This window comes from Belonocnema kinseyi, chromosome 9 (genome assembly GCF_010883055.1).
Source record: "Belonocnema kinseyi isolate 2016_QV_RU_SX_M_011 chromosome 9, B_treatae_v1, whole genome shotgun sequence".
Taxonomy (NCBI): domain Eukaryota; kingdom Metazoa; phylum Arthropoda; class Insecta; order Hymenoptera; family Cynipidae; genus Belonocnema; species Belonocnema kinseyi.
This window is the reverse complement of record NC_046665.1, coordinates 1,566,475-1,588,066: the sequence shown is the minus strand read 5'-3', so window position 1 is coordinate 1,588,066 and position 21,592 is coordinate 1,566,475. Positions and strand designations below refer to the sequence as shown.

The 21,592-nt window shown below is 36.0% G+C and overlaps 1 protein-coding gene across 2 annotated transcripts in view; it reads left to right on the top strand.

The window, feature by feature from the left end:
* LOC117179408 (ATP-binding cassette sub-family B member 7, mitochondrial) overlaps positions 1-21,592 on the top strand; it is a 332,187-nt gene that overhangs the window by 232,301 nt on the left and 78,294 nt on the right. For both annotated transcript variants that reach the window (XR_004467918.1, XM_033371167.1), the window contains exons 9-10: positions 13,583-13,712; positions 13,809-14,084. Coding sequence is in view for 1 of the 2 variants with exons in the window: in XM_033371167.1 (XP_033227058.1) it covers positions 13,583-13,712; positions 13,809-14,084 (406 nt within the window). In the remaining variant the exon portion in view is untranslated. The remainder of the gene's footprint in view (positions 1-13,582; positions 13,713-13,808; positions 14,085-21,592) is intronic.

Here is a 21,592-nt window from a genome sequence, read left to right as displayed (position 1 = left end):
CCCCAGCGTAAATATCAACATAATTAATTTCATTTTCTTTTTATTAAATTCACGGAATTTTAGGCAACATTTTTTTCGTGAGATTTTATGAAATAAAAATAGATTTTGATTAGTTTGTACTTGATATAAAATAATATTTTGATATATTTTGAATCTAAAATTTAAAAAATATTTTATATCGAAGATATTCTTAATCGAGTTAATATTCGCAATGGGGTTTTAATTTCCTGCGGACCCGCTCTCTAAATGTACCTTGAAAATATTGACACGGGCCTGCTTCGTTCATTTATATCTGTATGGAGCATTTGGCATTTTTCTGGAATTACTGTCTTCATAGAAAGGGTACTTCTTATTTGCTGCCACTTGTCCCGCTGTGCTAGTCGCACGCCCACACTGATTAAAGTCAGAAATATTTAAAATTATATATCTTACGTAAGAATAATTCGATTATAAAGTTATTTATTGCACTACACTCGCATGGAAAAACTGTACATTTCGAGCCATTAAACAGCATCTTGTCGTTATTCGTTCTCAATATAAAGTTTTTGTAAATAAAAAACTGTAAAAAGTAAACTATTGAATATTTCAGCATTTCGAAAAACGCATCGCATTCAAGAATGTTCGAAGAATATCTTTAATTGTTTCCCAATTTTTCTAACATCGCCCTCCTTCTGGGAGCAGATCAAAGTGGACCCTTGAAAAAGGAGGCTGAAAATTGAAAACAATTTTTTAGGTTAAAAGTGAGTATTTCGTGAATATATCGTCATTTCAGACATTTTTTTGTGCGAGTTACAACCAAAAAAAGTAAGAGGCCTCTACATTTACCCCAACTTTAGCATATCTTATGGTAATGTATAACATGGACCAGGTTCGGTTTAACTTACAACGCACTACTCTGTTTCTATCAAACCATGATTTAATCAATAATAATTTTATCATTATCAACAATTTCATTTTCTGTCCTAGAGTGTTTTATTCGCAATTTACATAAAATTATCTAATCTTAGTTTCGTAATCACTTGTGACAAACGAATGGGATACAATTTATTTAGTGAATAATATCTATGTCAAAACTTCTTTGCTTACTTTCTACTTAACCTTAGCACTTAATAAGTTTACTGTCCGGCATAAATCATATACCCATCAAAGATCTTTCCCTTGGATCATCTTTCAGGTTAAAAAATTAATTTTGGAACGTGACAATAAATGAATACTTACTAAACGAACAAAAAACTGCATCATTCAGACACAATTTCGTAAGCTGAAAAACTTAATCTGAATTGAAAAATGGAACTCATTTCATCATTACAATTTTAACCCGATTAAAAACAGGAACAAAAATGAAAACATACAGCTTCTAACATATACACGTTGCAACAAAACAAACAGTTCAGTTTTGAGGGGCCGGTCCATCCCGTGTGGTGGGGCTAGGTGTCTAGGAGGGGTCTGATCCTGACGGGGGGATCGTGTCGTTTTTAGTCATTACCATGGTTTTGGTAAGGTTACCGGTTTTGGTTCGATGCCGAAACTAAGACACATGTTCCCTGGGCGCCTCGTCTCTCTCAAGTTGATGAGAGGTGGCCATTGCGCTCACCTGATTTGAGCATTTGCGACTTCTTCCTGTGGGGCTACCTCAAAGGAAAAGTTTTTAAACATCGGCTTTACACTTTGGAAAAACTCAATAATCGAATTCGAGAGGATATTACCGCTATGCCCGTCCAGATGTGCCAGAAAGCAGTCGAAAGCTTCAGAAATCGTCTTCATCCATGTATCGCTGATGAAGTCCATTATCTTTCTAACGTCATCTTCAAGACTTCCTGAATAAAACGGTATGGTGTATGAAATAAAGTAAAAAATCTCACTGCTGTAAGTTGCTCCGTTTTTATAATAACAATTCTACAGTAGTTCGTTCAATGAGTAAAATTAGTGTCCAGGAAATTCCGGGCCAATTAACGTTTAGAATTTTTGCATACAATTTTATGAAAAATAGATTAGAAACATCGAATATGCCAATGGCTTTTTCCAATGAAGTTCAATGCAAGAGTATACAAATAAATAGCTTAAAAATTACCCAAAAATAACCCATATAATCAGGCATTGTACTACCAGCTACTCATAGAGGATGATGTATCTTATTCGAAGAGATTGTACAATGTATTTAAATAAGTTATTTAAATGAGTAATGCTTCCAATATCTAGCCAACACTCTAATGAGTCTTATGTATTTTTCGAGAGAATCAAGCATCTTTGAATACAAAATATTCTTATGTCATCATAAATTGGACATTTAGGTATTATATAGGCTGAATCTTAAAATTCCATTCTGTTACACAGACTGCAGATTTGGTTCGCATCGATGGCATATGGGAGACTATTAAAATATAGCCTAATTTCAGATTCAAGAGACTCTTAAGAGGGTTTATTAAAGTAATCAAACGAAATTCCATTTTTAGTCGTACGGTTGCATATTATTGTCTGATATTTTGCATACCTCATCTAAATATTATTCTCCTTCCTCACTAAAGCCGCTTTTCTGAAAAAATGTTGATATTTCATTTTGTAAAAAAAGAACAAGAGCAGTGACGTTCAGTGTTAGCTGAATGTGCATTTTTGTGGCATGCTCATTCACCTTTTTCTTACTCACGAGGCAGACACCCCGGAGCGCTTTGAATTACCCGTAACGAATGGCCTTTTTATACAATTCTCAGAGAAATTCGTGAAATCGCTGCGCTGCGCACGCATGTCACGGATTTCGCTGCCGATTTTTTATGTGAAAATACTTAATAAAAGAAGACGATTCACCAAGTTTCAGCCCATTTGGTGAAAATGGTAAAATTTGACAGCCCTTGGAAGTTAGAAATTTAGAAAACAGCGCCATTTTCGAAAAATTCTAGAACCCTTTAGTCTTTATCAATTTTGATCCACAAGGACACATTGTTTTCTTTATTACTCCAACTTCAATTTAAAAATTAATCCTAATGCTTTTACGCAATTGCAGCATGTGCACGGAGCGTTAATTACTTGCAATTTTTCTAAAAAATGAGTGCATTTTCTGGATGCCACTGTAACGTTAATTAGAGAATGTAGAGGATTTCCGAAGTCGTAATTTGTTCGTTTTTATGCGAGCCTTCACCTTGTTTTTAGACTTTTCGCTTTCATCCACTACAAGCTGAGATATGAAAATTTGAAATGACGCTTTTTCGAAAATAGCCCATATTGATACCCCAAGATGTTTTTCCTGACAGCATCGATTTTCACGAAAATTGCAAAAAATAATCTTCAAGCATCCCTAAACAAAACACAAAAATATCTAGAAGGTATTTGGCCGTCGTTCCGCAAATATAAATTTTTCTCTTTTGGTGCTTTGACTGTTGCGCCACAGGCTAGCCGACGCTTAGCCGGCATAGTAGTACGGTGGCGCCACGTAATGGACTCATTGTCACCTGTTCTCCAAAACAAACCTTGAAATTCGAAGTACATGCACACGTCATTATATGTTTCGTCTCTTAGGTTTAGATGCAGTGTTTAAAGTTTGTGCAGTTCAAAGCACTCCGTAATGAAAATAAGTTCTATAGTAGTTTGATTTCTATTTTGTGTTGAAAAAATGTATGTTAAAAGTTCACTTTCAAGTTAGTAAATGATTTTGCGTGTCAGTGATCTTACTTAAAGCTTTTCTAGATTGAACTAAGTTCTAAAAATCTAGTTATCTAATCTGAAATCAAAAAAATGTAAATAAATAAATGTATACTTAATAATTAATTTACTTTTACGGAGTTTAATTAGTTTAAAATTGTTGTCAGCTTTTAGTATTTTCAGAAAGTTTTCCTGTGAAGCAAATCATGGAAATAGCATAAATTTTGGATTTGACCTTGCTTATGAGTCTGCTTCAAGTAACTTTATTAGTAACATATCACGCTTTCTTCATATTTCCATCTGTATTAAATCTAAAATTTTGAAATATAATTTATTATTAGTCTTACGTATAGATGAATGACACAAAAAATCATTTATTAACTCAAAAGTAAACTTTTAACATAAACTTTTTTAACCGATGGTAGAAATGAAACTATTGGAGAACTTATTTTCATTACGGTGTACTTAGAACTGCAAAAAAATTAAACACAGCATCTTTTAAATTGACAACATTATCCCAAAAACAATGAAAACCTCAAAAGCATTCAGCTTTACCAAGATAACCTCAGCCGCTGCTTCCCACACAAAGAAAGTACTGAAGAATAATCTTATGGCCAATCCTCCAAACAACCAAATTGTTTTAAAACGTCCTGAAATTTTTGAATTAATTTCCTCGCTATTTTGAACAAAACAAGTTTTAAACTACAAAACTAAGAGACGAAACATATAAGTACGTGTGCATGTACTTCGAATTTTGAGGTTTGCTTTGGAGAACAGGTGACAATGAGTCCATTACGTGGCGCCACCACACTACTATGCCGGCCGAGCGGCGGCTAGCCTGCGGCACATCAAAGCATAAAAATAAAAAAATGCATATCTGCGGAACGAGACCCAAATACCTTCCAGGTATTTTTGTGTTTTGTTTAGGGATGTTTGAGTATTATTTTGTGCAGTTATTGTGAAAATCGGTGCTGTCAGAAAAAAGATCTTGGGGTTTTAATAGGATTATTAATAGGATGGCAACTTAACTATTATTAACGATTATTATATTATTATAAAGATTATATTATTAACGATCTTTTCTGAACACAATGTCAAATTCATTAAAATAGTTAAGAGAAGTTACAACTAATTATTCTAATCGGACAGAAACGACCGGCAATTACGGTGCACACTTACTTACTTACATGTTTCTCTGGGGGTATGTTAGATATATTTACCCACACCGATAACCTTGGACAATTGAATACGGCCTCTTACATTATTTAAAACTTTATCGAAAAGATTAAGCAAATCATTTTATTATTGATCGAAGTTCTTTGACCAGGGGAATTAATTAATAGTTTAAGATGTTAATTTTGTTTGCCTACTTGGTCATAATCAATATTATTAAAATATTTATTGATTTTTTAAGATTACGAAAAAACGCTCTCTAGCTCCGCTGGGATACTAGTATGAGCTGGGGTGTTATAAGCATAAGGAATGACGTTGACATTCTGCTTGTAAGGAGATTGTAAAGAAGGTGTTCTCGTCTTTTCGTAGCTCAGTTGGTAGAGCATCAGACCGGCAATCTGAAGGACCTGGGCTCATGTCCCAGCGGAGCTAGAGAGCATTTTTTCGCAACCTTAAAAAATTAATCAATATTTTAATAATATTGATTATGACCAAGTAGATAAGCAAAATTAACATCTTAAACTATTAAGCAAATAATGTTCACATTCTGGTGTAAACCATTTTAAAAAGTCCTTGTGCAAATCATCAGGACTCGTATCTTGGTTCAGTTTACAATGTGACAGGACTAGCTGCAGTTCCGCCAATGAAAAATGTATATCAAGCACAGTGTCCAGCACTGAAATATAATTAATCTTAAACAAATATGGATGCTGAGGTATTTTGATATAAATCAGACCACTCTATAGTACTTATTAAATTTATATACTCCGGCGTAGTGACAAAAGTTCTCGCTGTTTGCCAATTTTCTTTATTGATTTTAACATTTGATAGTTCTGAAAGACTTTGTCTACAATATTCCTCCTTTTTAAATCTTTTTATTCCTCCTTTTGCGTGCAGAGTCTGGTCTTTAGACGTGGTTGACCTTACGCGGTAACCGGCACAGTTGGAGATGAAGGTTTAACCTGTGGATACTTGTATAAAGCTACCAAACTTTGGACAATGTTATGAGGAACAGTGTGAAGCTGGCAAGCCCGTTTTTCTTGCTCCCTTGCCGTGATATTACCATCGTCTAGTGCCGAGAATGCAATGACGTAAATCATCTTCGTCTTTAGATCTTGAAAGACCATAGCAGGCTTTTTAGCCTGATCTTGGATGGAAAATAAGTTATGGGGTTGATGGATGGGTAATGAGAAATTCCAGTTGATCTTACACTCATCAATTTCCACAACATACTCCAGTTCCCCCTGGGCGTATTGCAAGACGAGCATTAGATAAACACCATAAATGTGCCGAAGATGGTAAAATAGCACTTTTAGAGCCACATTGTGTCTATGTGTACCCGTTGCATGCAAACTTTAACCATCCACTGAGAGCATGTTCAAATGCTTCTGCCTCTTGCTTGCATGCTCGGTAGTTGTTATTGCCTACAAGTACATTCATTTTGTGCTTGCGGTACACTAAGGTGCCTATAACGTGGTTATGACAGGTAAAAAGAATGTGAAGAATTCCTGAAAATAAAACCAAGAATCTAACGGCCAAATTTGGACAATCATCATAAAATGTTCCCCTTACAATCTAGAAAAAAACTTTCCTTCTTTTCCCCTAAAAAAGAAAAAAAAACTCGTTTTCGCTCTGGAGAAAAATAAAAAAGAGGAAAGACAAATGAGAAGGCAACCAATCAAATTCCCTTCATTCCCTTTTTTATTTCTTTCGTCCTTTGTATTTTTATTATTATCAAATCACAATAAAAGAATATTTGTACAAGATAATCACCAAGGTTTCGGCACTTTTTACAGCACCATTATTAAGGCAAAACAAAAATAAATAAAATAAAACTGAAATAAAGTTTTGAGCCGACAGGAACAGCAACCGCAACCACGATGCTCTATCCCTGACACCTAAGAATCAACACCCGAGAATCAAGTGAAAGTTCGAAAGACAAACTAGTTATAAGAAAACCTGACATAAAAATTACCTTCAATCCAAGTGGGGGCGGCGGGGGGCAGGTTTTTTTACATTGTAATGGGAACATTTTATGGTGATTGTTTAAATTTGTTGGGTAGATTCTTTGTTTTATTATCAGGAATTCTTCACATTAACTTGATTGTTGGACATTAAAAAAGATTTTAAATTTGATTTTAATCTCATTTAATTTTCTTAGATTTAAGGCGAAAAGAAATCCGTCAGTCTCTGACCTCAATCCAATATATTTGAGAAAAATGCTGGGCAGACCCATCAATAGCACTAACGTATGTTCACTTCTGCATTAATAAAAAAACTATCCTCTGTAAAACTTTGTATTTCATTATAGCCACGGATTAAGTCAAGTGACTGATGATAGTAGGATGTCACAAGGTAATTTAATACGATGGTTGAAATCTTTTACTATAATGTTTTAGCTACCAAATTAGGAGCATGGTGTGGTTTGGAGTTCGTCTTTTACCGCTGTTATACTTAAATAGTGGCTGCGAACGTTGGAGGTAACAACAGTCACTTCTGGATGCTTTCTTAGAGCTACCATCTGCCACTCCATCGATTTTTAGTCGATTTCTTGCCGATGGTTGAGAAATTTTCTTACTATGCGGCGGATGTTTAATAAAAGCGCCTTCTGAGCTGCTGTCAGTAACCTACTGACTCCTAAATGTTCAAGAAGGTCACTGCAACTTGCCTTACCGTTCCCATACTTAAACGGTGGCCGCGGTCTTTAGAGATGACAGCAGTCACATCTGGATGCTTTCTTAGAGCTGCTGTCTGCCACTCCACAGGTTTTAAATCGCTTGCTCCCTGATGGTCGAGAAAATTTCTTACAATGCGACAGGTATTTCATAAGATGCATGCTTCACATTCCTCCATATGGTCTTTACTTCGTGTCTTAACTAGCTATACTTATGAATCTTCGTTGTATAGGTTAATGCAAATTTCGGTTAAGTGAACAAGCAATGTAGATGATGTAGACTCTTCCACATTTTTTATCTCGCATCACGGTGTCAGGTCCATTGGCTCGGATGTAATGATCCGTTTGGATACAAACATCCCAATATAAGATGTAATCTTCGTTTTCTATAACGGCCATTGGGATGTATCTATAGAAAGGCATCCATTCTGATAAGAGTCTTAGGTCTAGTGAAAGTTGTTGATGTATAATGCCCGCTACATTATTATTTCTGTACGTATATTTTCTCTGAGCTATTACGCGACAGCTATCAATAATTTGCTTGATTAATTCTTTGGTATCTCCACATAATTCGCATAGGTCAACCACGTCTTACTACAACACGTGTTTGCGATAATTTCTAGTGCTGACAACTCTGTCCTGATTCGCAATGACGAATCCTTCCATTTCTGGATACAAAATACCCTTTCTCAGAAAAATATTGGCTATCTCACTATTCCCTTCATGTCGATCTAAGGTCTTGGGGTGCTCACCGTAGATGGTTTCTATCTCTCATGTATTTGTAATCCTTTTATGGTTTCTGCCCTGATATTTAAAGTCTCCTCTGAGGACAAATTCAAGGGCGTGTAGTCAATATTTGCTTAACAGATGGTGCTATAAAGCGCAAAATCTCGTTTTGTGTTAAAATAGTCTCGCAAGTGTATAACTTTTGACAGAAGTAAGGAGGTTTCTGTTGGATCGTCAAGCATACAAAAAAAAACAATATATTTTTTTTATTGCGTTTGTCCAGCTGGTGGGCTTGCTTAAGTAATTGTAGCTTGATGTCGGCGTTATCCACTTCTATTGCACTAATCCTTGCTTTAAACATTTAAATATTTGTAGATAAATCATCAACAATGGTTCTTTCCTTGGCGCTGATTTTCATCGATAGTTTTGGTTCGAGGGAACTTAAGAAAGCTTCAATTTGTAACACAGAAGTCATTTATGAAACTAAGTAAGATACAGTAATAACTCGAGTGGAGCTCTAAACCTTGACTCTAATTTTCAATTCATCTCTCTAGGTCAGGAATTTACCTGATTCCTGGAAAAACGCTGTACTTCAACATGTACCTCAAGTCTACAGGCTTAAGACGGTCATTTATATCTGTTCTATGTTTATCCTTTGTGCCTCATCCTAACCTCTTCAACGATTTATTTGAATTGAATCAGTCTGCCTTTCGAACGGGTCGCAGCACTATCATGGCCTTATTTAAAGTCACTACTGATGTCAATTTGAGAGATAAAAATAAATAGATGAGATTAATGTTACTATTTGATTATTATAAATCTTTTCACAAGAATGATCACCAGCGTCTCCTTTTCAAGTCAGACTGGGTTAGTGCAAAGTGTGTTGTCCGTCAGCGTTTTATTCTTACGCCTATCCTTTTCTACTTCTAAACTTCTGACCTAGGTCGTGACCCGAAAACTGTAATCATCATAAATACGCCGATGATTTAAAGTAATTCATCTCCGGTCCTCTTTCATTTTTGGATCCATTGCTACTATTAGTATGCGAGATCATAGAGTCGGTGATACAGTTGCCATGGGTAATGGACTAGCTCGCAACTTGGGCTATATATCAATCGTACTCTTTCGTAGTGAGAGCAGGTGCTCCAGATATGTAAGAAATCCTTCAGAACCCTTCAGAAATTGAATACAAGTAAAAGTTCGTTGCTTACGTTGCTTAATATCTTAAGCTAAAACGTGTGATAAGGTAATATATAAAATGCATATACCTACAATAAATATACTCAAAAATCATTACACCATTCGGTGGGAGCGGTTATTTGTTTTTTGTTATTTTTGAAGCGTTGTAATTCTTAATCATTACACGAAAATGACACATCGAGGCGTCATATCGATAGGATGCCAACGCACGCGATCGACTAGATGATACTTAACCAAAAATATAAACAATAAAAAGCTAACCAAGAAGTTAATGCTAGAAAGTTTTAGTTTCATGCTTTGTTCACCCGACATAGAACTTTCATGATTTGATTAAGCGAGCGAGCACCTTTTATTTTTGGCCAACTTGTAGCCTCAGCTTGCTTAATTCCGCGAGCAAGACTTTCTAGCGTTAACTTTTCGGTTAGCCTTTCATTGTTTTTATTTTTGGTTAAGTACCTTCGAGTCGTGTCGCGTGCGTTGGCATCCTACCGTTAGGACGCCTCCACATACATACCTGGCATTTCGAAAAAAATATTGTTTTAAAATAACTCCTCAACACAGCGTCATCAAGGACTGATATAATGGAAATAGCAGACGTTGCCGCCATCGGATCCACTATCTTATGTATCTTCATGCTCACTAGCGCCCTTAGCGGCCGCAAGTTTCAGTCGCCGTCCCCATGTTGGTAGAGATCTGGTCCTTTGGATGTAGCTAAGAAAAGACATATTTTCAAGGGCAGTATGCCTTATACGTAATTAAAGATAACCCTCCGCAGTACCTTTTGCATTTTTTCCATTCGGTAGTCAACAATTAATATACTCAGTCCAGACTTCGTAAAAAAACATCAGTCCTAAAAATAACTACACATCGAACATGTAAACAGCAAAGATCTTTTATTGTGAGTAGTGCCCGGATCTGTAATAAATTATCGGTTATAGTTAGAAATGCTCCCTTACTATTTCACTTTAGGGAAGGGTTTTAGAAGGATTTAACAGAAATTAATAAGTTAACTCAGGAAGTTCTAGAAAATTGCCGTTAACTCTTTTTTCATAGGAATAATATAATTATATAATAATTTATTCACAGGAAGATTGAACACAGAGAGGCTCTAAAAGATTAATGGAAAAAACCCTGAAGCTCGCTTCGAGCTTATGAGACTCGATGATGATGATTTTGCCGAAGGTGAAGAAGCAACGCTGAATCGCCTGATAGAAATCCAATTTTCGCGCTTTCAGCTGACTCAAACCACCAAGGTTGTTGATATCAAGAAGGTAGATCGGCCGTTGGGTCCTTCTGTCCCTTTATATCACCAGTGACGGATGGCGTTTATCCATCACTTTTATAAAACAGCATGGATTTTGTCCCCCCCCCCCCCCCCATGACGAAAGTATTAGGGAAAGCATTTCTCTAAAACTAGTACCATCGTCATGGAATGATAGCAGAGTGACCTTCATTCCCAAACCCGGAAAGCAGGGCTACACTGTTGCTAAAGATTTCGGACCAATCAGTTTGACGTCCTGCATCCTAAAAACTGAAACATGTCAATTTCGTGGACAGTCTCCTTCATAGGGTAAATAAGGAAGGATATTATATCAAGGAAAGCATGGATAACAGTGCAATGCTAGTCAGGGGGCTCTTTTGAAAACTTTTGTGGGTCTTACAAGGTCGGCGCTACGCATCGGAGAGCTATGGTGCGACAGCTTAGGGCTCTCGGTAAATCCAGAAAAAAACTAGTCTGGTAATTTTCACCAAAAAGTACAAAGTAACGAAAGTTGGCACCCTTGAATTTTGTGGTAGGTAGCTGAAGTCTCAGGCTCTGTTAAATATCTAGGGGTGATCCTAGATAGAAAACTGAACTAGGCGAAGTATCTTGAGACCCAATGCATGGAGTTTGTCACGCCATTATGGAGGTCCAGAAGAGCCTTTGGTTTGACTTGGGGTCTAGGGCCTAAAATATTTGCATAGCTCTACTTCGCTGTCCTTAACCTTCAAGCGTTCGCGCCAACTTGAGTCACACCGGCGCTCGCGTGGACTGTCAGTTGACCATTCACGTTTTTTTAATTTATTATCATGCTGTTTTCTGTATTTTTCGTGAATGATTCACTGCCATGAGCGCAAAGGAACTTTGATACAACTCGGCAAACACCTTTTTGAATAAAAATCGTTATTTAAACAACATATTGTTAGCCATCAACATAATTTATGTTTCATATGCAAAGAGTCAGCCTTTGGTATATACAAATTAGACAACATGGTTAAAAAGTAGACAAAGAAAGTAAAACATCACAAATTAAGTAGGCAGGTATTTTAATTTTCAAGATCATTCAGTCTTTTTCCATTTCCTCGTTCTCAGACACCTGGAAATTATCGGACCTTACTTTAGTGGTTGGTTCCGCTCAGTACAGTTACGAGTTTGGAACTGTACTAAGGGGGGTGAGGGGTGGGGCCATCTAACCTTTTCCCGAACTAGTAGTCGGAAGTCTATCTAAGGAATACATGTCCCTTCCACCTCACCCAAAGCCAATTTGAAATTCCAAAAAAGCGTTCAATTCACAGTCTACGCGAATGCTAGTTCTTAGGGGTGTTATGGGAGAATGAGTACTACGCTTACAACGGCTGTAGGATGTATGCTCTGCGAAGAACTTCTACATGCTGCGATAACTGTCGGCGTGGCTCTTGCGATGGGCCGTCTGACAGTCGCAAATAATTGGACTTAGGGGACTAGACACACTAGGGTTCCAAGTGAAATCAATACACTGTCAGTTCTAAAAATCAGGGAAGATAACAAATGTAAACGCTTTAACTTCGCCAAGACCAAGACCAAGAATCATTGACATCGCAGTAAGGAAGGGGATAGGGATCCTGCTTAGGTGACATGCCAAAGTTTTTTAGGCAGAGATTTTGGCTTAGCTTTCATATAGGTTCCTGCTGAAACAGAGATCAATGGTTACAGAAAGGTCAAATAGTTCGGATAAGGTGGCGTAGAAAGTAAATACATAAGAGCGGAACCGGTACTGGGACTAGCGTCTAGCTGCATCGGAATAACCATCGAAAGCTGGATTCAGACGAAGCACCGAGAGTACTGGGAACAAACCCAAGATTGCCGGCATGCGAAAGCCATCCTGGGCTACACGTACAGGATGCACAAAGTTATGAAAGTCCTGGGTTCACCCAAGAAAGTTATAAGAACAGTGCAGATGCTTACAGGTCATGACCGCCAGAACTATCACATTGAGAATATGGAGCACAACCCTACGATAAAGTGTAGGAAAAGTGACAGGATGATCAAACATTCCTGCATGAGAGCAAATAGTAAAGTGTGTGGCACACTAAGATTTATAACTTGAGGTACAGGGGGACTTCATCGAGGTTTCCCGCCTGCATATAAACAAAACCAAACTAAACTAAACTATCGACAAATGCGATGAAAGAATACTAGAATTAAATATTTTTTAAGATACTCAGGGACTATTCCTCTTTTGAATTCAATCTTTATTCGGAGTGAAAAATTGGCTACAAATTGGCTACAAAAATTGGCGACAAATTACATATGAACATTTTGTGTTTTTGACACTTCTTAATACCGAAGGAGAATTAGAAAAAGGGAATTCACAATTATCAAATGACAGCCTTCAATAGATTGTCCTTTAATTTAAAAAATTAGATTCACAAATTTGCACGCAAAAATTTTCCTTACAAAATTGTAAGTAGTCTGCTGTTCTATAAATAAGAAAACAATACATAGGGCGCTAGGGTAGTCTTATCATCTAGGCTTACATTTTAGTCTTTCAAAGTGCTACCCACCATATTCGATGCACTTCTCCATACACCGAAACAAGTCACTAAATCATGTCCTTCCACTTTTCTTTTGGGAGATCTGCATAGTGAATTTTCATAATGGTCTTCCCACATTATCATGTCTAAAAGTAATTCTTCAAAGATTTTTTGCAGTTTTAATTTATTCAACTATATGATTCGATTGTTAAAGTTCACATTCTAACGAGTTCATGGAATTTGGTGCGCTACTCAATTTGAGTTTAAACTTACGACACGGCTGCGGTCATCTTTCAATTCATCTCAGATATTTTATGATAATTTTTCTATAACATTACTATATTTACATGCTGTGGTCTCACGGAATATATTATCCATAGCATAGCCTCTTCTTTCTTATAGAAAATCCACGCTGGTGAGGCTGCTATACAGGTTTTTTGAACCTAACAGTGGAAGTATTTACATTAATGGGAAAAATATTCAAGACATCGACGTAAATGATCTCAGAAAATCCATTGCCATTGTACCTCAGGTAACTGTTTATTTTTGATTATCATTTGAAGACTATAAATCAAATCAAAATGATCAAATAAAAAATCAATACTAAGAAAATGTTTACAAATCACAGGATTCAGTATTGTTTCACGATACAATTTTCTATAATCTGCATTACGGAAATTTTGCTAAGACTAAAGAGGAAGTTTACGAAGCATCAAAAATGGCTAATCTACACGACTCTATTTTAAACTGGCCCAAAGGATATCACACGGAGGTAGGAGAAAGAGGATTGAAATTGTCTGGTGGTGAAAAGCAGCGAGTTGCAATAGCGCGAGCTATTCTAAAAGGCAGTCCAATACTTGTATTCGACGAAGCCACGTCATCTTTGGACTCTATTACAGAACAGGTAAAATAATGTTATTTTCTTCATGTTTAGATAACTTTGACCTTAGCAGTCAAACGCGCTGCTTTTTTGTGTTTAGACAAACTTCTGAGATAGTTTATTGCAGTTGCATCGCATTTCAAAACGAAAATTAATGGATGCATGCAACCGAATATAAACCCTACTCTCACAGGCCTCGGACTCACACCACTATAACCATTTTATTTTTTAGCGATGCAACAATTTCGATATTATTTAAAGCATTATTTCAAGTATCGAAACTTTATCAGAAAATCGTGACTGATCCCACAGCTGATGTACAGAAATTCATTCAGAATATTATGTACTATTTTATAAAGAAAGCCTCAATAATTTAGCACTTTTTAAGCCCGAAAACATTCGAAATCGAATAATTTCCGATCAGACTTCTAAAAAACAATTAATATTTCAATTATATTGTTTCAAATTTTAAGCCTTAAGACTATGTAACGAGTGGACCAGCTGATCAAGTCAGTTCTGCGATAAATATTTTTTCGCCCATATTTAAAAATGAAAGTTTAAATAACGCGGCGAAATTTTTCGTAAAATATTAATAAATATTAAAGGACCGTTTGTGGCAAGCCACAGAGTTCAGAAAAGAAAAAAGTTTATTTATGAAAGTAAAAATTATCAACTGACGCATTTAGGCTTTGCGGCAAAAGTTTAACTTCTTTCTTTCTCTGTCGGTAATTATGTAATCTGTATTACCACAGACCCGTAGAAGTTCGAATTTGTCTACACGCTGCGATAGTTCTGATCTTATATAGCTGATACGTATGTTAGACACGTAGTACGCTGTAGAAAAAATTTCTGGTAATTTTACCACTTTCAGAGTAGGTCCGATTATTACCTACTCTCAAAGTAACGTTTTCACTGAAAATAACGAATATTTACTTTCAGTATGCAATTTAACTTTTAGGTTATGTAAGTTTCGAGACAGAATCTGTAAAATTACAATTGGATTATGAATTTTAGGTGATGCTATTCTAACCAAAAATACTCGTGTTTTTATTAAACATGGTAACTTCAGCATCTACATGAGAAATATGAATAATGGTAATTTGATTAGAACTGGTAAATTTCCCTTCTAAATATGGAATAGAGCAGAAAGCAGTTTTTTTAAATAGAAAAAATCCTTGTTTAATATTTTTTTAATTAATTTTCCAAACAAATTCTTCTACAATTTATACCGTTCTGAAACACGCTCTTTTACACATAATTTTAATTTTGCCATTTTCTTCATTATTCTCCGCAACTTTGAAACTCTACAATTACTTGTAATTATACTGCGTTCAGAGCTGTGCAAGTACGCCCTGTTATCAATTCTCAAATTTAAAGACATGAGAATACGTTGGAAAAATAAATATTTAACAGTTTTTGTACTTTTACCAGCGCCAACAAATTCAACACTCTGAAAGTAGGTCCATTTATTACCTACTCTGAAAGTCAAAGATGCACAGGCAAAAACAAGATTGGTTGGAACTTCTAGCATGCAAGTGGTATTCACCCTTTAATCAAAGTAGTAAAATTCCACCTATTTTTTGTTGGTTCGTGACCAATTTTTGTTGTTTTGCCCCACTTTGATCAATATAAACCTCATAACTAGCCCATTGCGACAATAGAAAATTGCTTGCAGTGTTCTACAGCACGGTCGTTATTTTTCCGAATTAGTAATTAGAAGAAAAAAAACTTTCTTCACAATTCTAATTGTATAGGACCACAGACACCTACTCTCGGGCCTTCTATTTATCGTGCCAAATTTGCAACACGATATCTCATTTCTGTTTAAAAGTAAGTTGGGAAAGAAAAATACCGATATAGCTTCCAGTTTTATTTTCTTAGAAAATTTTGTTTCCCAAATGTTCACCGGAAAAAAGCAGATCCATGAACTTTATTGTCTCCTCTTTCATTTCCCAAACTGTCAGAGCTTGGCCAACTTTTTACACACGAATTTCTTTACTTCCCTTGTAAGTTGAATATAATTTGGTTTCCACTGTATAAAATTGCATAGCCTTGGCTTTTACTTTTAATTTTTCCAAGCGTTTATATTAATTTTTGAAAATGTGACAGATTTTTGTACAGTGATGTGACAAATTGGCCAAACTGTTCCGAGTACGGGATAGGTTGACCAAGTGAGTGGGGCAGGTTGGCTAATTCAAAAAAAAATAGTACTTCTATCGAAGGTATTGTTTACAGAACAATCATCACGTTTAAATTTTTTCTTGCATCACAGTGAATTACTCAAACTGTAGTCCGCGTTTCACCGAACTGTTTTTTTTTTTTTAGAGCCACGGAAGCTTGAAATTTCCAATTCAATGAAGCTTTATTGCTCGACGCATTTTGATTTTGTTTTTTTTTCTTCCTTGTTTCTTTCTCAGCTTGCAAAGCTGATTCGATTGGCGTGTGTTTAAAAACTGCTATTCCCCAACAGGCTAGAGTCTTCCAAAGAAATGTTTACATCTTCACTTATGCCTTCTTCATGACTCATGCCGAGTTGGAGTTCCTCTTCAGAATTAAGACGGTCAATGTGATGTTTTGACGGGTGCAGGCGAGAGGCAAAGCTTGTGCAACGAGTTTTGACAAATCGTATATCGTCATGGCCTTGCCAAGATTCAAGGTCATCGACGAATTGGAAAAAAAATAAAAAAAATTTTCAACGGCTCATACATGGTTTGGTTAAAAGATTGCAACTTGTGGCTAGAATGTTGAAGAAAAGACATAACTGTATAGCCATTTTGTTTTAAAATATCCAAAGCTTTCATTTATAAATGGGATTAATGTTTGATAAAAAGAGATATTTCGGGTTCCAATCGTGTAAAAAACTACGAATTTTGCCGACGTTTCGTCAAAATTACATTTCAATTCTTCAGGGCTGACCCATAACTGAGATATCAGGTTATGTTGTTCTTATGTATACCATAGGGACTGTTTGAACCTGATTAGCCAATTAAGTCTTTAAAAATTTTTTTTTTAATCCGGGAGGACTGATAGCCAAATCGTCCCATTGTTCCTAATGATGTTATTAGGGAATTTTAATATTTCAATTGCTTTTCTATCTTTTCTAGGAAAGATATTGCGTGTTTTTGCAAGGAATCTTTTGTCATATAAAATGTTATATTCTGTTTCGATATAATGTTCAGCTAGTGCTGATTGCGTGAAACGTTGTAGCCTGACTTTACTCTCATGTTCCTTCATACGTTGGCTCACCGCTCTCCCGATTTCTCCAATATAGACGTTGCCACAAGGACCAGGGATTTTATATACTCCTGGATCACTAAGGGGTGCTTTTTTGCCTTTTGGGTCATTTAGTAGTTCTCCTATTTGGATGCAGGGTAGGGTGGTGGTCGTTTTTCTCTCTCTTTCTTTTGTAGGTTGTGTTGACTTGTTTTTTTAGTGTATTTACTTATTGCTTTAACAATTTGTTTCTTTATGTAATCGTTCTGTATTAGGATTTATTTAACGTTTTGTAATTCCTTTCGTAAATTATCTTTATCTCTTATGGAGACAGCTCTGTATACAAGGGGGTTGATGACCGATTGTTTTTGAGATGGTTGGTGGTGGGAGGGGGCATTAGGTATCTGTTTGTATGGGTCGGTTTGCTGTAATCTTCATGTCCTAATGTGTTATCAGATCTTGTATAAACTAATACGTCCATGAAAGGCATTTTTTCGTTTTGTTCAATTCCCATGGTGAACTGGATATAAGGATGCAGTCGATTGATAAAATCGAAAAACTTGTTTAGTTTATATCGTCTATTTTGCCAGATGAAAAAAGTCTCGTCAATGTAACAGAACCAAAATTCTGCTGTATGCTTGGCTTGTTTGCAAATTTTATTTTATAGATGTTCCATAAAGGTATTGGCTATTATAGCTGAGATTGTGGATCCCATTGCTGCCCCTGAGTTTTGTTCATAGAATTGGTTATTGAAAGAGAAGTAAGTATTATTGAGACAGTGTTCTATCAAAGATATGAGCTCGGAAGGGAAGTTTGTAAAAGATTTAATAATATTAATTGTATCAGAGATTCATACTTTCGGGGTTGAATGTGAAATGTGACTCTGTTGTATCTTTTTGATAAAGTCAAATGAGTTTTGGACGTGAGAGATGGAGTTTCCTGTAAAAGGATTTAGTTTTGTAGCGATGAAGCGTGCTAGGTTGTAAGTTGGTGAGTTTATTGCGCTGACGATCGTTCTGAGTGGAATGTTATCTTCGTGGATTTTTGGGAGCCCGTAAAGTCTTGGAGAGATAAGATGAATGGTTGTCCAATAGAAGTAATACGGGTTTCTCTTTTGTGGGTCGCACGAACTTCACAAAATGTCGTGCGAATTCCACGAAGTGAGTCTCAATCATCCAACGTGAAGAAATAGCGGCTACGAGACTGCCTGGTGGTGCTTCGAGAAGAAAATGTTTTTAAGAATGGACACTTGGAAACACGAATAGGGGGGCGGGGGTATCGAATTTCCATTTGCCGAGTGCGACCTGGATTTTTACAGCTGTGGCTCCTATTTCATCGCAATTCTAAATATCAGCAGCTCGAATTCGTGTTCTACATAAACGTCTTTCAATTTGACGATATACGTTAAATGTTTATTTTTTGAAAACTGGAGGCCCTTGCAAGGCTGGCAGCTTCTAGAAGTCTAATCGATCTGTAAAAACCTGTAAAAAAATTCCATAATTTAAACTTTAATATGTATGAAGTTGAAAAATAAACTTTTAAAATGTTTTCTCATTATCTGTTGACTCTCGTTGTTTATTTGTTAAATTTCATTTTATTTTATTCGATATGTCATCATTCATTATTACATATTTACTAGATTTTTAATTTCATCCTTAATAATAGTGGAATTATCTTGCTCAGAAAGCTTTTTGTGGTGCCTGTTCAAAGTTCGAACAGGTGTTTTGCATCGGTCCCATTTTCTTTTGTGCATACGCTTTGTGATTGGAACCAAGAAAATAAATTTTTCAAAACTCCACGCGGACTGAAAATATAAATCTGTTTGGTGCTTAGAGCATTGGCCAACCTGTCTCGAAAAAAATTGGCCAAACAGCCCCGGCCATATTTTAAACATTCGATCAATTTGTAGGTTAAGCAATATAAACAATTAATCCGAGCGATACCTCATTTCCAAGTTCATGACATGCACAATTGGGAACCATAATCAGTTGGTTTACAATAAATGGTTTATTGATCTAAAAAACAAAAAATTCACGAAGCAAAAATTTCACATGAACTCAGGTTAACGCGAAATGAGATATAGGTGACTTATAAATAGATTTAACTTTTGTTTGATGAATTTCAAGCGAATTAATGTTCCAAAGAGGGTAATAATTGGTGGTTTCCATCTCAAGTAAACACAAAAGCACGAAAATGCTAATTGTTCGTGATTTAACAAGATTTTTTAAAATGTGCATCGTATAATTTTTGTGTTACCGAATTCGGGAACACTTTTTAAGCATTCCTAACAAAATAAGAATAAAACTGCAAATGTGGGTCAAAGATCGCGGTAGTTATCCTATTGCACTAAAACGCGATCGAGTCAAAGCTCGTTTAAACTAAAAAAGTCTAATAACGCTTAATTTTTTCGGGCTATGGAACAATACAACACAGATAAGATGTTAGTCATTTAAAATGGAGCAGTTAATTTCGATTCGTGACATTGGATAACGCGGCGTGTATTAGTAAAATTTGAATTAGGAATCATCAGAATTCTATACATACATTATTATTTCTTGTGATATTCAAGTTACAAATCATAAAAACCAATTACTTAAAAATGACGATTTTGATTAAATTTCATAAATCGATTGTTTCATTTATATAGAAATAATTTTTCAGGTGTAAAAAGATTATGAAAAACAGTAGCTCAATTAAAAATTGTATTAAAATATTGTATTCTGAACACACAGCCCAGCTGAAAGTTCCTGTACAGGAACCCCGAAGGATCCTTCTCATGTTCCTTTACACGGACCTGAATACCAACCTGTACGGATAATCTTAACGGGTTCCGTGCATGAATTTTGAACAGGAAACTGTAAATGAGCGTGCAAATCAACCTCCACAGAAAAAAGGAATCTTTGAATGATCTTGTACACATTCCTGAACAGCTTTCTTTGCGAAGTAAATTTAGGTGTGGGTTCCTATATGGGAACACGTATAGGGTCCTTTTTACAGTAAACCATCGCAAAATCTCATGTCGCCCTCGCGGATTAGTTCCTATCTAGGTTCATATATAGGATCCTGCACAAGTTCTTGTACATGAATCCGCGCCTTAATTCACTCTGTGAAGGAACCTGTACAAGATCATTCAAAGGTTAGCTTGCATGCAGGTCTCTTTGCAGGATCATGTACCTAAGAGTTTCTTTTACTAAATACCTGCAAAGAAACCCTTAATAGTACCCTTACAGATTCGTGTGCCGTGAGAATTCGTGAGAGTTTTTGAGTTTTATCAATCTTCTTTCTATTCGAAAAACTTGACTTATTGATCTGAAAACCTTGAAAAAGACCTTGAATTATGTTTCTAGAAATCACTAGATACCCTGATTTAAGGGAGAAGATAATTTAGTCTTGGCAATAAATTATTTGTAGCTTGTCTTTCTACAATGAGGCGGGATGGGTTAACGATAAAGGATTCCATATAGGTTAGCGTATGAATTGAAAATACTCCTTTCGAGGTAATTACAAGATTCCTAAAATGATTAAAATATTAAAAACAGTTCTATTTTATTCGTAATGTGTCCACTAAGGGACATGACTTCCATTCCTTACAATCTTTCCGCCTACATATTTTTATAAAATCTTATCCTTAGTATTTACAGTTATTTGCAACTATTTACATAAAAGCTTATATCAAGATCCTTATTTTTATTTCCTGCGACAACGCAATTTAGGACGTGTTAGCGAACGAGTGAGCGAAAGCTCAAACGCGAGAGTGAGAGAGAGAGAGAGAGAGCCAGAAAGCACCTGGATCTTAACCTGCATATGCTATTTCGTAACCAATTCTCCCAATTCTTTAAGTTTCTAATATAAGCGACTTGCGTTTCCTGTTAGTTTTACTTCTATGGTACCTTCATTTTGTCATTTTTTCATATGCATTCTTTCATTCTTTCTCATTCGCTCATCTAGCCCTCTTTAACTCCTCCATACGCTCTTCCCCCAATCCATCCTCCCCTAGAATCTTTACCACCTTCTCTTGTCAGCTTCCGTTATCTTCATTTATTCTCCTACATCCGTCCTATACATGATCCCATGTTTCTTCATCCCATTCAAATATTCTGCACTTCCTGTTCTCTTCCTCTTTCCAATACACCTCCTCCTTTCCCTCCTTTCCTAATCTAAATCTGGCTATTCTGGTCCACCTTCTCTCTCCCCACCTTATTTCTAAATACTTTTATACTTCTTCCCTTTTTATCATCTTATACCGTTTATTTTACTTTGATTCCTCAATCATCCCCCGTCTTTCTATTAATTGTCTTTTCCTTTCCTTTCTAATTCTT